Genomic DNA, 13,916 nt, shown 5'->3' with positions numbered 1-13,916 from the left:
GTATATTGCAGAGGTTTTCAAAGTGGGAGGCAGGCCTCCCCAGGGGGGCTCTAAGCAGTTTCAGGGGAGGCTCAGTGAATGGAAGTGAAAAAATATTGCATTAGTTATCAAAAGGAGATCACATAGAATAGCCTGAATGTGTGTGATTTGGTTAAAGAGATAGTTCAGTGATACAGTAGTTTTGAGGAATCTGACAGACAGAAACAAAAAAATGCCTTCTAACTCTAGGCATCCAGGAATTGAGCGAGGGAGGTGCATTCTTCCCAGCTTTATTTGGGGGGGGGGGGGGCACAGCCTCATACTTTGAAAACCCATTGGTATTGTATTCATTTTCTACCATTATTTTTTATCTGGTTCTGGGGTTTGTAAGATGATAATTTATTCAGTTTTTACTTCTTTTCTTTTTGGATAGACTTGAGAGACTAAAGTGCGAGTGTGGCTGAAGGGAGCGACTTGGTGAGGAGCATAGATCTTACTTATCCTGTTTTGAAGAAATACACATTAGCAAAAAGAAAAAGTGTTGCTTTATAAGGCCACAGAGAGTTAGAGTGGGTCAATTTACCACGAATAATGCTAATTTTATTATGAACAAAAACAGGTGTTGTGTCGACCCCCCGACACAATTTTAGAAAGGGGTCTGACAGTTCTGTTTCCTGGTTTTTCTAGGTTCTCCTTCTGAGTCTGACCCAGCCTACATCCTCTTGTTCCCCTCGCTCATCTTTGATCTGTAGCTGTTGTGAAATGTAAGTATTGAACAGATTCACTCATAGACTGTAAAACTACAACAACCGTGCTCTTCTCAATGTGCTCTAATCCTGCCCAGCCTCTGAGCTCACAGAAGCTCTAAGTCTAATCTGTCATGTACTGTCCTAGTGCCTGCCTCAGCAATGTAACTGTCACCATTTAGAACACTGCATCCAAACATGTTAATGTCTTTATCTGTCACTGTTGTACCCAGGGAAGAACACCAAACATGTTCATATCTATCACTCATTGACGTCTTCTCCTTATTTTGCTGTGGATGCCTGTGTGTGTGTGTGCGCGTTTGTTTGTGTGTGTGTGTGTGTGTGTGTGTGTGTGTGTGTGTGTGTGTGTGTGTGTGTGTGGGCTAGGGGCCTACCTGGGCTATCTATAAGCTGTGTGTGTACATTGCAGCTTTGTCCAAAACAACTCAAGTTGCAGGAGGAGAGCCGTCTGACTGTTCAGTCTTAAGAAAATAACGGAAAATAACCATAACACGTCTCCATGCAGTTCTCACAGGCACAGCACAAGTGTCTTGAAGCCAACAGATCCCACAGGGACTTAAAAAGAGCAACACCATTAGCTGAAATCATCACTCCAGCGTCGCATGTGTCACACCCCTTGACCTTAATAGATAACACTAGCTCGAATGAGAAGAAACAAGACTTCTGGCTTAGCGGTCTAGCATTCAAAATGAAAGTGGAAGTAAAATAAAAAGTAGAAATACTGTTTTAAACAAATTACCAGTACTTTGTGTATTTTAATCGTCAAATTCAACAAGTGAGCGCCCGTGTTAATGTTTGGTAAAATTGCATAAATTGGCTTTAGTGCTCATTTTTCCTTCTGCCATTTCCACCAGATTGGTTTTCCCTTATTATATCAGCTGAACTGCCCATGATGTCAATATGTCCACACCTATATTTTGATGGCAAATGAAGAGAACAGCACTGTGCTACACATTGCTGTACACACACCACCCTTTATTTCACCACAAACACTAAGACGCACAAAAACACACAATCATGATACACTGTTTGAACCTGAAAGTCTTTACAGAAGGTCTTGGCTGCTTGGTCAGAGGTCAGAGCATCTCCACCGCTCTCCTTCACTTGGAGTGTGGCGCTTGGCTCCAGCAGGCCCTGTCTCCGGTGTGGAGCCTGAAGTGGGTGTTGAGGTGGGCCGACTGGTTGAAACACTTGCCGCACACGTGGCAGCGGAACGGCTTCTCCCCGGTGTGAATGCGGTGGTGCCTCTTGAGCATGCTGACCGTGGTGAAGCTCTTCCGGCACACGGCGCAGCTGTAGGGTTTCTCCTTGGTGTGCCAGCGCATGTGCACCTCCAGCTGGCAGGCGAAGCTGAAGCCCTTCCCACACTCTTTGCAGCAGTGCCACTTCTGCGCCTGGTGCGAGGAGGGCCGCGGCGGGGGCGGCTTCAGCGACCTGGCGCTCTTGATGCGCAGCAGGTGCGCCGCGTTCTGCTTTCCGTTGGAGCGGGCTGATCCCTTCGCCTGCTGTCCCTCGGCTCCCGGGGGATGTTGTTGTTGTTGTCTTTTCTGGATCCTGTCGCCGCCGCGAGCCGCGTCGGCACGAGAGTCAACTTGAGCGGTGAATAAATGCGAATAAACAGTCAGCGAGGACGGTAAGCCGTCGGTTGGGTGGTATGTCCTGCTGTCTACTCCCCCGCTTTCAGTCTTGATGTCCTTGGATGCTATTGGAGGAGGGGAGACACTCGCTCTGTTACACATCGTTTGGATGGGTGGAAGCTGTGACCTCTGCGGTGACTTCTGTGGTGGTGCATCCTGAGCACCGTTTCCCTCCGCGAGTGAAACGGAGGTTCTTCCTTCATGTGGAAGAAGATCCTTTTGAATGTCAATGAATTCGAGCTCCTCTTTAATTTGCAGCGGCGGCTCCACGTTGGCTCTCCATTCAGGCTCACAAGGCTGACCGTCTTCTTGGGGTTGGATAGAATGAGGTTCTGAAAGGTTACAAATATCACAGTCATGTGAAGTGTACAGCATTTGCACTAAGATACACTGTGACTTTTCAATGCCTGATATGACGATGACAATATATCAGTTTCTGTCAAAACCACTTGTGTCAAAGTCTTCTGCTCAATCCTACCCCCAATAATAGTCTGTTCTCAGTCTCACTCAAACTCCATTCAAAAATCGGGCAATTTAATGTTGCCGTTGTTTATCAGAGAACATACATACCGGTACATTCTAGAAGGCATTTTCTTAATCAACAGGTTCTACTGGTAAAGCTGGCATATAACCCTCCAAATGAAACAGCAGTTATTTCAATATCATTGAGCTACATTTTTAGAATTACTTACCAGTCCTCTTCCACTAACATGCTAATTAAACAGTGTGAAACAGTTCCCAAAGTTTAGATTTTATTTAAATAAAGTGCTGCTTAGTGGGTCTATGCACCAAATCTATTACAGTGGTTCTCAAAGTGGGGTTCGGAGACCCCCCAGCGGTCCTTGATTGGGGTTACAAGTAGAGTGATTTATTTTCACTATAATTCCATCCATCCATCATGTAACAGTATTTTGGTCATGGGTTTCATACACCTGGCTTCTGTAATAAAACATCTACAAGCAAACATCGTATCACATGTGGGACCCTGGGACAAAATAATCTAAATTGGTCCGTGGTCTAAATTGGTGTCTGTTTAGGTTCTTGGACGTGAAAAGGTTTGAGAACCACACCGACGACTGAGGGGAAAGGTCTTCAAGTCATGTTATGTCAGATATGTACCCTCTCTACCCGATAAGCAAGGCGACATTAAACTGTCGTAATTTTGAAAGGATTTCGCGGCCTGACGTCGTTTCTATGCGAGTGAACGGCAGGAATGGGGGCTAGCTAGCTCGTGGGGATTCGGACTATACACAGTGTAACAACACAACAATGCTATAACAACTGTTGTGTGAGCTAGCCCATGTCAGTCAGAACAAGCTGGACAGAAAGTGATGAGATAGCTAGTAGTCGCCGTTTCTTTACCTGACTGTAGTAGCAGGCGCTGGACGGCGACATTGAGGAGCCGTTGGAGCCGCTCGTTCTCCTCTTTGGAGCGGAGGATCTCACTCTGGTACTCCACCACCGTCTCTTTCACCGCTCTGAAGATGTCCGCGGCGGCCGCCGTCAGTCTGTCGTTCAGGAACACGTTCAACAGCTCCAGTTTAGTCATGTCTGCCTGTCTCAGGTCGGTCTCCTGCTGCTGCAGCTGTTTCCAGAAGAGAAGAACGTCCTTCTGTTTACATCTGCTCACCCGGAAGTAAGGACACGCCGGCAACATGAGCGAGCTCTCAGAGCCACAGCGCCACCTCGTGGGCGGGGAACCAAACAGCTTCTGTTCTGTTCTGTTCTGTTCTGTTCTGTTCTGTTCTGTTCTGTTCTGTTCTCTTCTCTTCTCTTCTCTTCTCTCTTCGTCTATAATTGCTAGTGCAGTCCAATACAATATAGTCCAAGCGGTGCACAATGTACAAGAGTAATATAATAGAGTAAAAAGTTATGTTAGGAGAAGCAGCTATAATACACTCAGGGCCGCTGCTGGCCATTTGGGTGCCCTAAGCGTAATTGTTTTGTGGTGCCCCCCCCCCCCCCCCCCCGCAAAACTTTCAATAACTGTCAAACGAAAGACTGCAAATTCATTAATTATGAACGATACTAGTGTATCTCACATTACATTACATGTGGCAAACAAACAATTTGTAGCGATCCGGGGTTTGACGTGTAATGTGATGTGCAACCTAAGTGTCTGGATCGCAGCTAGGAACTGATGTGTGTGGGTGTGTTCCTAGGGGGAAGGGGATATATGTGACCAGCGGCCGGGGCGGAAGCCAGTCAGTGCCATGCGGCGAGCAGACCGGTTGTTGCGTCTAGAGCTAGCGTTGTGAAGCTAGCTGCTAGGAGCAGTCAGGCCAGGGTGGGCGAGCTGACCGGGTGGTTTAGAGCTAGCAGCGAAGCTAGCTGCTAGGAGCGTGTATTGTGAAGACAAGAATAAAGAGCCTGTACCAACTTCAAGTCTCCAGTTCCTTGGACGAATACCTACTTCGTTACATTGGTGCCAGACAGTAAAGCGGTAACGCCTCTGATTCGGCCGAGAGGGGAGAGGGTGAGAAGGAACGGCAAAAGAGACGGGTGGTGCGGCTTTTTGGCTCTACAAACTGGCGCTAGTAAGTTAGCTACCAGGGGTGCTAACTGCTAACTGCTAGCTGCAACCACGTGCGATGGTGCGCGGAGAATCAAGTATCTCCGGAGAATGGCCATCGGTGAACGGGAGGAAAGGAGAGCTGACGGCGGGGATCAGCTCGATGCTGGCGGGCATGGAGGCCCGTGTGTTGAGAGAGGTCGGACGGCTGGTGCAAGAGACTCCTGCCTGGGCAGTGGAGGTGATGCGGGCGCTGCGAGAAGTCATGCAGCGGGTGGACTTGATGAGCGCGGAGGTAATGCAGCGGGGAGAGCGGCCGGAAGAGCCACGAAAGAGACTGTGTTGGACCTGCAGAGAGCCGGGCCACGTGGCGAGGTGGTGCCGATGCGGTTCCGGGAGACGGACCGGGTATGCGGGACAACGACATGGACAGCAGGGAGCCTGCTGGACATGTAGCGAGACTGGACATTTAGCCAGAGAGTGTCCAAAGGCTGTCGGAGATCGGGGGACAGCGGGAGAAGAGAGACGTGCAGGCGGCAGACAGGTGAGGCTTTGTTGGGCTTGCCAGTCGCCTGAACATTTAGCTAGAGACTGCACTAAGAGTGCGAACGCTGGAAGAGACACACAGCCAGGGGAGCAGCCTGAGCTACAAGCAGCGGAGCAACGGGGCAGTACAGAGCCGATTGTGCTGGGCAGGAGAGTGACTGTTGAGCCGGCCCAGGCTAGCTGCTCTGGAGCGGGGATCGTTTTGAACAGCCAGAGGGAAGTGAGCGACATCACCTGCAATGCTGTTACAGTCGGGGGAGCGGCGCTCGTGTCCCCGGGGGAGCGAGAGGGGTCAACGCTGGAGGAGCCGGCCCAACCATGCCGCTACACAACCCCCACGGCTGCACTGCAGAAAGTCGAGGCGGAGATCGACGCCGATGGTGTCCGCCCTGCTGTCCTCAACACGCCGCCCCCTGGGGGAGCGGGACGGGAGGACGAGCGAGTGCGAGGCCGGGAGGACGACGCCAGGGTCAGCTGGAGAGTCGACGGGCGCGAGTGGAGACCGGAGGACGAGGATGTCGATCCGGTGCTCGTTCGTGCATTTGCTATTGGAACAAACAAAAAGGGGGGACCGAAAAGAGTGCTTCAGGGGAATTGGTGAAGCTGGGAAAAGGGGGGATGGAAATGGGGTTTAAAAAAGAAAAGCTAAGGGAAATGTGGGTTGAATTGAAATGTGTGAAAAAGAAAGGCAATAATGAAAAACTAGACATTTTGGAGTGCCTAATGGGAAACTAGACATTATGGGGGTACCTAATGGAAAACTAGACATTACGGAGTACCTGATGCAAACTGGACATTATGACGGGGGTGTTGGGAAGAAAGAAGGAATTGTTTGTGGGAATTAGAATTTGATGTGGTGACGGGGGAAAAATGTTATGGGGTTGGTGTGTTTTGGTACAGGGGGATATGTGTGGGTTGTGGGTGCCAGCGTGGGAGCTGGCTATGTCGAGAGGGGATAATGTAGCGATCCGGGGTTTGACGTGTAATGTGATGTGCAACCTAAGTGTCTGGATCGCAGCTAGGAACTGATGTGTGTGGGTGTGTTCCTAGGGGGAAGGGGATATATGTGACCAGCGGCCGGGGCGGAAGCCAGTCAGTGCCATGCGGCGAGCAGACCGGTTGTTGCGTCTAGAGCTAGCGTTGTGAAGCTAGCTGCTAGGAGCAGTCAGGCCAGGGTGGGCGAGCTGACCGGGTGGTTTAGAGCTAGCAGCGAAGCTAGCTGCTAGGAGCGTGTATTGTGAAGACAAGAATAAAGAGCCTGTACCAACTTCAAGTCTCCAGTTCCTTGGACGAATACCTACTTCGTTACAAATTGTTAGAATTACTGTACATGTCAGCAAACAAGCGATTGTTAAACTGTACATGCAAGCAGGGGCGGACTGGGACCATAATTCAGGCCGGGCATTAGATACCAAGCAGGCCAGGCCGATACGGGCCGGCGTGCGTGCCGGTGTCCGAAGGGCGGCGGCGAAAAATTTGGGCTGTTTGAAGCCCAATTTGGGCCGTTTGAAGCCCAATTTGGACCGTTTGAAGCCAGATTTGGGCCGTTTGAAGCCAGATTTGGGCCGTTTGAAGCCCGATTTGGGTCGTTTGAAGCCAGATTTGGGCCAGTTGAAGCCAGATTTGGGCCGGTTGAAGACAGATTTGGGCCGTTTGAAGCCCAATTTGGGCCGAGTCCAATTTTACAATGAGATGCACCCACTTTAACCCTGAATAAAAATATAATAAATACACTAGTAAACCAGTAGGCAGCGCCTGGCCTGCTGTTCAGTGAGTGGCCTGACTGAGTGCACCAAATTTTTTTTTTTTTTTTTTTTTTTTTTTTTTTTTTTTTTTTGGTGCCCTTAGTCACATGATGCCCTACGCAGTCTGCGTACTCTGCGTAATGGGGTGCGGCGGGCCTCTGACGCCCCGGGGTGGAGTACTATGAGTGTGAAGTGGAATTGTTCAATAATAACAGGTAGTTTTCTATCAATATTCCTCCAAATGTACATGTGATGCAGTGAAATATGAATAGTTAGAAGGCTTTTATTCTGAAATGCTACATCAGTTTGCTCTAAAATTTTCTGAGTGACGCCCCGGGGTGTAGTACTATGAGTGTGAAGTGGAATGGTTCAATAATAACAGGTAGTTTTCTATCAATATTCCTTCAAATGTACATGTAATGCAGTGAAAAATCAATAGGCTTTTATTCTGAAATGCTACATCAGATTGTTATGAAATTTTCTGGGTGACCCCCCGGGGTGGAGTAGTATGAGTCTGAAGTGGAATGGTTCAATAATAACAGGTAGTTTTCTATCAATATTCCTCCAAATGTACATGTGATGCAGTGAAATATGAATAGTTAGAAGGCTTTTATTCTGAAATGCTACATCAGATTGTTATGAAATTTTCTGGGTGACCCCCCGGGGTGGAGTACTATGAGTCTGAAGTGGAATGGTTCAATAATAACAGGTAGTTTTCTATCAATATTCCTCCAAATGTACATGTGATGCAGTGAAATATGAATAGTTAGAAGGCTTTTATTCTGAAATGCTACATCAGTTTGCTCTGAAAGTTTCTGGGTGAACCCCCGGGGTGAGGTACTATGAGTCTGAAGTGGAATTGTTCAATAATAACAGGTAGTTTTCTATCAATATTCCTCCAAATGTACATGTGATGCAGTGAAATATGAATAGTTAGAAGGCTTTTATTCTGAAATGCTACATGAGTTTGCTCTGAAAGTTTCTGGGTGAACCCCCGGGGTGAGGTACTATGAGTCTGAAGTGGAATTGTTCAATAATAACAGGTAGTTTTCTATCAGTATTCCTCCAAATGTACATGTAATGCAGTGAAAAATCAATATTTAGAAGGCTTTTATTGTGAAATGCTACATCAGATTGTTATGAAATTGTCTGGATGACACCCTGGGGTTGAATACTATCAGTCTGAAGTATAATTATTTTTTAATAACAGGCAGTTTCCTTGAACTATCCATTTGAATGTTCAGAAAACAGTGAAAAGAAAAAAAAAGTAGGCTTTTACTTTGAAATTGTACATCAACTCTCATAGCGTGCAATTGTAATTATAATATGTAAAAATTAGAACATTTAATTAGTATAGATTTGTTCTGGGAGTGCGCTTTTATTTTGAAATCAGTTCGCGCATGCTTTTACCGTAATGCCTAGTATATACACGCACCACAAAACAAGTGTGGGCTAGAGTGTGGGCTAGAATGACTGAGCTTTCCGAGGTGTGGGCTGGCTTGACTGCAGTTATAATACTTTAATGTAACAACTGTAGTCCAGATGCTGCTATAAAATGATGTATGATGGGAAGAAGCTGCTTTTGTGGTGAGAGGGTTTGGTCTTCAGACCTCAGACTCTTGCTGAGGGGGAGCATTTCAATTCAAAGAGATCTCTGTGCTCTGTGGGGGGGGGGGGAGTTGTTTGTGAACTTTTGAGAGATACAGTTTCTGTGTGTAGTGGATAAAGTTGTGTTGCATTCTCTTCTCACTTCTCACTCCTACTAGAAAGCGCACCATGTTATTGTGCACTGCGGAACCCCGCACCTGTCCTGCACCTGTCCTGCCGTATTACTGGATAGCAGTGTCTGTCCGGCAAGACACGCCGTCAGTGCTTTATGACATCACTGACGATGCATCTGTGGCCCTCCACAATCGTCATACTATGCGTATTTTACACCTTCACAGTGACACCACTGATGACATCATCATTGATGACATCACTTGCCTACACTGATAGGCTCCGCCCACACTGATTGACAGGTGATGTGTGGGAAGAGGCTCCACCACACAGTGTGATTGACAGTGGGAACAGCTATATGAAGTGTGTTAGAAGGGCTGTGTGAACAAAGCTGTCATTCGAGGAGTTGTGATGTTATCAGTGATGTCACCAGTGATGTCACTCAAGCAATTGTGATGTCACCAATGATGTCACTTGAGGAATTTCAGTGATGTCACCAGTAATGTCACCTGAACCAATTGTGACGTCACCAGTGATGTCATCAGTGATGTCATTAGTGATGTCACTTGAGCAATTGTGATATCATCAGTGATGTCACTCAAGCAATTGTGATGTCTTCAGTTCTCCTAAACAGCTAGGCCTAATGTTAACCTGTGATAGCCCGCCTGTATAGGCTTCTAGCATGCTTTAACTAATGATCGGTTAGTTAGTGAGTTGTGATTGGTTAGTTAGTGAGTTGTGATTGGTTAGTTAGTGAGTTGTGGACCGTTGTATCATGCTTTAACCGACAGTGTGTCGGTTAAACCAGAACCAGCTTTTCAACCTGCTCAGGCTTTGAAGGTGTGTGAGCCATCATGTCGTTGCGGAAGAACTCGCGGCGGGTTCTGTGTGGGAGCTGTCCGGACGCTGCATGCCGGACCCGCCTCTTCTTCCCGCCGGGCTCCGTAAGCATAGAGTGCAACGCCTGCGGCCAGCACCACGAGCAGAGCAGCCTACAGTGCGTGGAGGAGGTAACCGACCCATCTCTGGTGCTTCACAACCTGCTGAGAAACGTCCTGCTGGGAGTCACCGGAGCCCCGAAGAAAGGGACGGAACTGGTGAAGGTGATGGGACTTTCTAACTACCACTGCAAGCTGCTGTCTCCGGTGCTGACCCGGTATGGCATGGACAGACAGACGGGCAAAGCCAAGCTGCTGAAAGACATGAACCAAGGTCAGATGCTCGACTGCTCGCTGCTCGAGGACCGGGCGTTCCTCATCGAGCCGGAGCATGTGTCCACCGTGGGCTATGGGAAGGACCGCTCGGGCAGCCTGACCTACCTCCACGACACCCTGGAGGAGGTGAAGAAGTTCAACGCTGACACACAATGCCTGATCCCCGTTCACGTGGACGGAGATGGACACTGCCTGGTGCATGCCGTGTCGCGGGCGCTGGTGGGCCGCGAGCTGTTCTGGCACCCGCTGAGGGAAAACCTGAAACAGAACTTCAAACTGAACCTGGACCAGTACAAGGCCCTCTTTCAGGATTTCATCGACGTGGCTGAATGGGAGGACATCATCAATGAGTGCGACCCTCTGTTCGTCCCTCCTGAAGGCGTCCCGCACGGTCTGAGGAACATCCACATCTTCGGCCTGGCCAATGTGCTGCACCGACCAATCATACTGCTGGACTCCCTGAGTGGGATGAGGAGCTCCGGGGATTACTCTGCCACCTTCCTGCCCAGGCTGCTGCCCGAGGAGCAGTGCAAAGGGAAAGATGGGAAGCTGAACAAGCCCATCTGCATTGCATGGAGCAGCTCTGGCCGTAACCACTACATCCCCCTTGTGGGCATTAAGAACACAGTGCTGCCCAAGCTGCCGGCGCGCCTGCTGCCCAAGGCCTGGGGCGTGCCTCAGGAGCTCATCCCCAAGTACATCACGCTGGAGGCGGATGGAAGCTGCATCATTGGCGGCGAGCGCAGCCTGCAGGAGAAGTATCTGATGAGGCTGGTCAACGCCATGGAGGAGGTGTTCATGGAGAAGCATGGCATCCACCCCTCACTGGTGGCCGACGTGCACCAGTACGTGTACCGGCGCACCGGGGTGATCGGCGTGCAGCCCGAGGAGGTGATGGAGGCCGCCAAGAAGTCTGTGCTGGAGAACCGGCTGCGCCGGTGTCTGACCTGTGGCGCCCTGTCCGAGCTGCACATGCCGGACGAGTGGCTGGCCCCCGGCGGCAAACTGTACAGCTGGACCAAGTTGGCGCACGGCCAGCTAGCCCCCGGCAAGGAATACAGATACCGCGGTCCACAGCAGGTCCACAACCTGGTGTACTCCTACGACCCGCTCAGAGATGTTCTACTGCCAGACTACAAGCGCTCGCTCACCACCTGCACCTGGTGCCACGCCACCTCGCGGCATGTCCACGGCAACGGCTCCGTGGCCTACCTGGACGGAGACCGAACCAACACCCACTGCCAGGGCGGGAAATGCGGCTGCGGCTTCAAGCACTTCTGGAAAGGGAAAGAGTATGACAACCTCCCTGAAGAGTTCCCCATCCCGCTGGAGTGGGGGGGGCGCATGGTGTGGGAGACGGTCTACTGGTTCCAGTACGAGGCCGACGTGGCTCTGAACAGCAACGTGTATGACGTGGCCATGAAGCTGGTCACCAAGCACTTCCCGGGCGAGTTCGGCAGTGAGATCTTGGTGCAGAAGGTGGTCAACACCATCCTGCACCACACGGCCAAGAAGAGCCCCGACGAGTACAACCCGGTGTCCATCGATGGGACTCACGCCCAGAGGTTCACCGATGGCACGGAGACGCCGCATGCCACAGCGCCACCGGTGCCGACCAAGATCATCCTGACGGGTCAGAAAGCCAAGACACTTCACAAAGAAGAGCTGACCATGAGCCGCGCCGAGCGCAGCCTCCAGAAGAGAATCAGTGAGCAGGCCTGCGTTAGCCAGAGGAGACGCACCAACCGGCAGAAGCAAGAACAGAGAGGCCACACCCGGACAGCTTCCCCTGAAAAGCCGTCCTCCTTTTCTCCGGCCATGCCCACCAAGTCTGCCTCCTCGCCCTCATCCAATAAGGAGAAGAAGATCTGTGTGACCACGAGAGACGGCAGGGAGGCCATGCTGACTCTACAGGCCCAGACCTTCTCTGACCTCCAGAGGAGCATCGCCAGCCACTTGTCTGTGCCGCCCGCGCAGCAGTGCCTCTGGTACGGCTACCCGCTCAGAGAGCTCCTCCCTCCCAAGGCTGGAGAGGAGAACGAGCCTGTGGCGCTGCAGCACCGCGACCGGGTGGTGGTGGAGATACTGCGGGGCCCCGGGGAGGACAAGGCCCCGCCCTCCATACCCTGCTCTATACCCCAGGTTTCCAGGATCCCCCGGGCCTCCAGCGCGTCCTCTATGTGGGATGAGCTGAAGGCCCAGGCGACCACCAGGGGGTGGTGTGAGGCCAGCCCGTCCTGCGGTGCTGCGCTGTGCCTGGGCAGCGGAGGCGTGGTCCCCAAGAAGGAGCAGCTCCAGAGTGTCACCGCTTTCAAGGGCAGAGGTCACTCACTGGGCAGTTCCGGGGACTCCTCCCCTCCAGAGCACTGGCCTATCACGCACCAGCACAGCAGCGGTGTGGACCTGACAGCCACCGTGTCCCGCGACGCCCCCAACCAGTCAGACATCGCCGAGGAGATGGAAAGCCAGGAGGCCGAGCAGAGCGGCGAGCCCATTGACCACTCCTGATCCAAACCCACCCCCCACCCCCCGCCTGCCCGCCTGCCTGGGGGCGGGTCCCAAAGTGAAACATTGTTTCATTTTCATGTATGGAAGTAAGCATAATAATAATAATAATAATAATGAATTGTATTTGTATAGCACACTTTCAAATCAAAACTGACATCCCAAGGTGCTTCACAAGAGAAAGTACACAGAATAAAAATAACAATAAAAAATAAATAAAATAAAAACACTTAAGTAGAGGAATTTAAAAACAGGCCCTAGTCGAACGCAGCGTGAAAAAGGTGGGTCTTTAGGCTGCTTTTGAAGGCTGCAAGGGAGTCCGAGGCCCGGATGGATCCTGGGAGCAGATTCCACAGGCGTGGCCCCAGTGCACAAAAGGCACGATTTCCCATGGTTGAGAGCCTTGTGCGTGGGATTGCAAGCAGGTTTTGCAGCAGGCATAAGAATGACTATTAAAGAAATCTTGGATCTTGAATCTTGAGTCTTGGTCTTCATGGTGATTGGCTGTGTTTAGTGCATGACCAGAGCAATCTAGTAAGAGAGTGGCGTCAGTGGAGGACCAAAATGTGTGACTCAGTAGCCAATGAACAGCCAGGAAGGAGGCTCGCACTACTTTTGAATGTTAAAATAAAGCTGATAATGTACAGTTTGATTTTTAAACGTCTGACCCTTTCAAAGTACATCACAAACCGACCATTTTGCTGCTTAATCCAGAACCTTACTTCCGGGAACTCTTGAGAGTAAAAAAAAAAGTTAGTTTAAAAGTTTGTATACGAGTTTCAGGAGAGGCGGCGGCGAGTCACGTACGCTACTACAAGAGAGAGACGTGAATGTAAATCAGTGATAGATTATTACAGACTGAACTTATTACCCGGCACAAATATCTCTATATATCTGTCATCTGCTTGCCTGTCTGTGTACAGTTTGTCAGATTGTGTCCCTCCGGTTTGATCCTGTCTTCTGTAACATGATTTTAATGTTGTCATGTTCTGTCTGCCTAACATTGTCTTAACTGGCATGATCCATATTCCTCTGGCTCGCTTCATGTTGTTGTATTTACTCCTGTTCTTGTTTTGCTTGTGTGTTTATTGTTGGTGTTTGTTATTTTTAATGGCAAGGGACAACAGTTGAAAAATAGCCGTTTGGCTATAAACAACGGCACGTTTACAGTGATGTTGATTCATGTGCACTGTCCCTAAATAAATACAAAATACAAAATACTGAATTGATGTCATCTATGATGTCATAAATCCTTCCCTTCCTGCTGAGATTATAAATTGGACGACTCTTGA

General features: G+C 49.9%; 1 protein-coding gene and 1 pseudogene across 2 annotated transcripts; one reads left to right on the top strand and one right to left on the bottom strand.

Moving 5' to 3' along the window:
- Window positions 1–1,846: 1,846 nt before the first annotated feature.
- LOC310798423 (uncharacterized protein) lies at window positions 1,847–4,040 on the bottom strand (the record flags this gene model as incomplete). The annotated part of the gene is made up of 2 exons (XM_083660972.1): window positions 1,847–2,715; window positions 3,746–4,040. The coding sequence occupies 2 exons, from the start codon at window positions 4,038–4,040 to the stop codon at window positions 1,847–1,849; spliced, it is 1,164 nt and encodes a 387-aa protein (XP_083517098.1).
- Window positions 4,041–9,759: 5,719 nt separating this feature from the next.
- Window positions 9,760–12,627, top strand: LOC310798422 (deubiquitinating protein VCPIP1 pseudogene; annotated as a pseudogene). Its single transcript has one exon. The product of its transcript is annotated as a deubiquitinating protein VCPIP1 pseudogene (transcript).
- The last annotated feature ends 1,289 nt before the right edge of the window (window positions 12,628–13,916 follow it).

This window comes from Poromitra crassiceps, assembly GCF_964638095.1.
Source record: "Poromitra crassiceps genome assembly, chromosome: 25".
Lineage (NCBI taxonomy): Eukaryota > Metazoa > Chordata > Actinopteri > Beryciformes > Melamphaidae > Poromitra > Poromitra crassiceps.
Note: the sequence above shows the minus strand (reverse complement) of the source record. Positions and strands in the feature narration are given on the sequence as shown.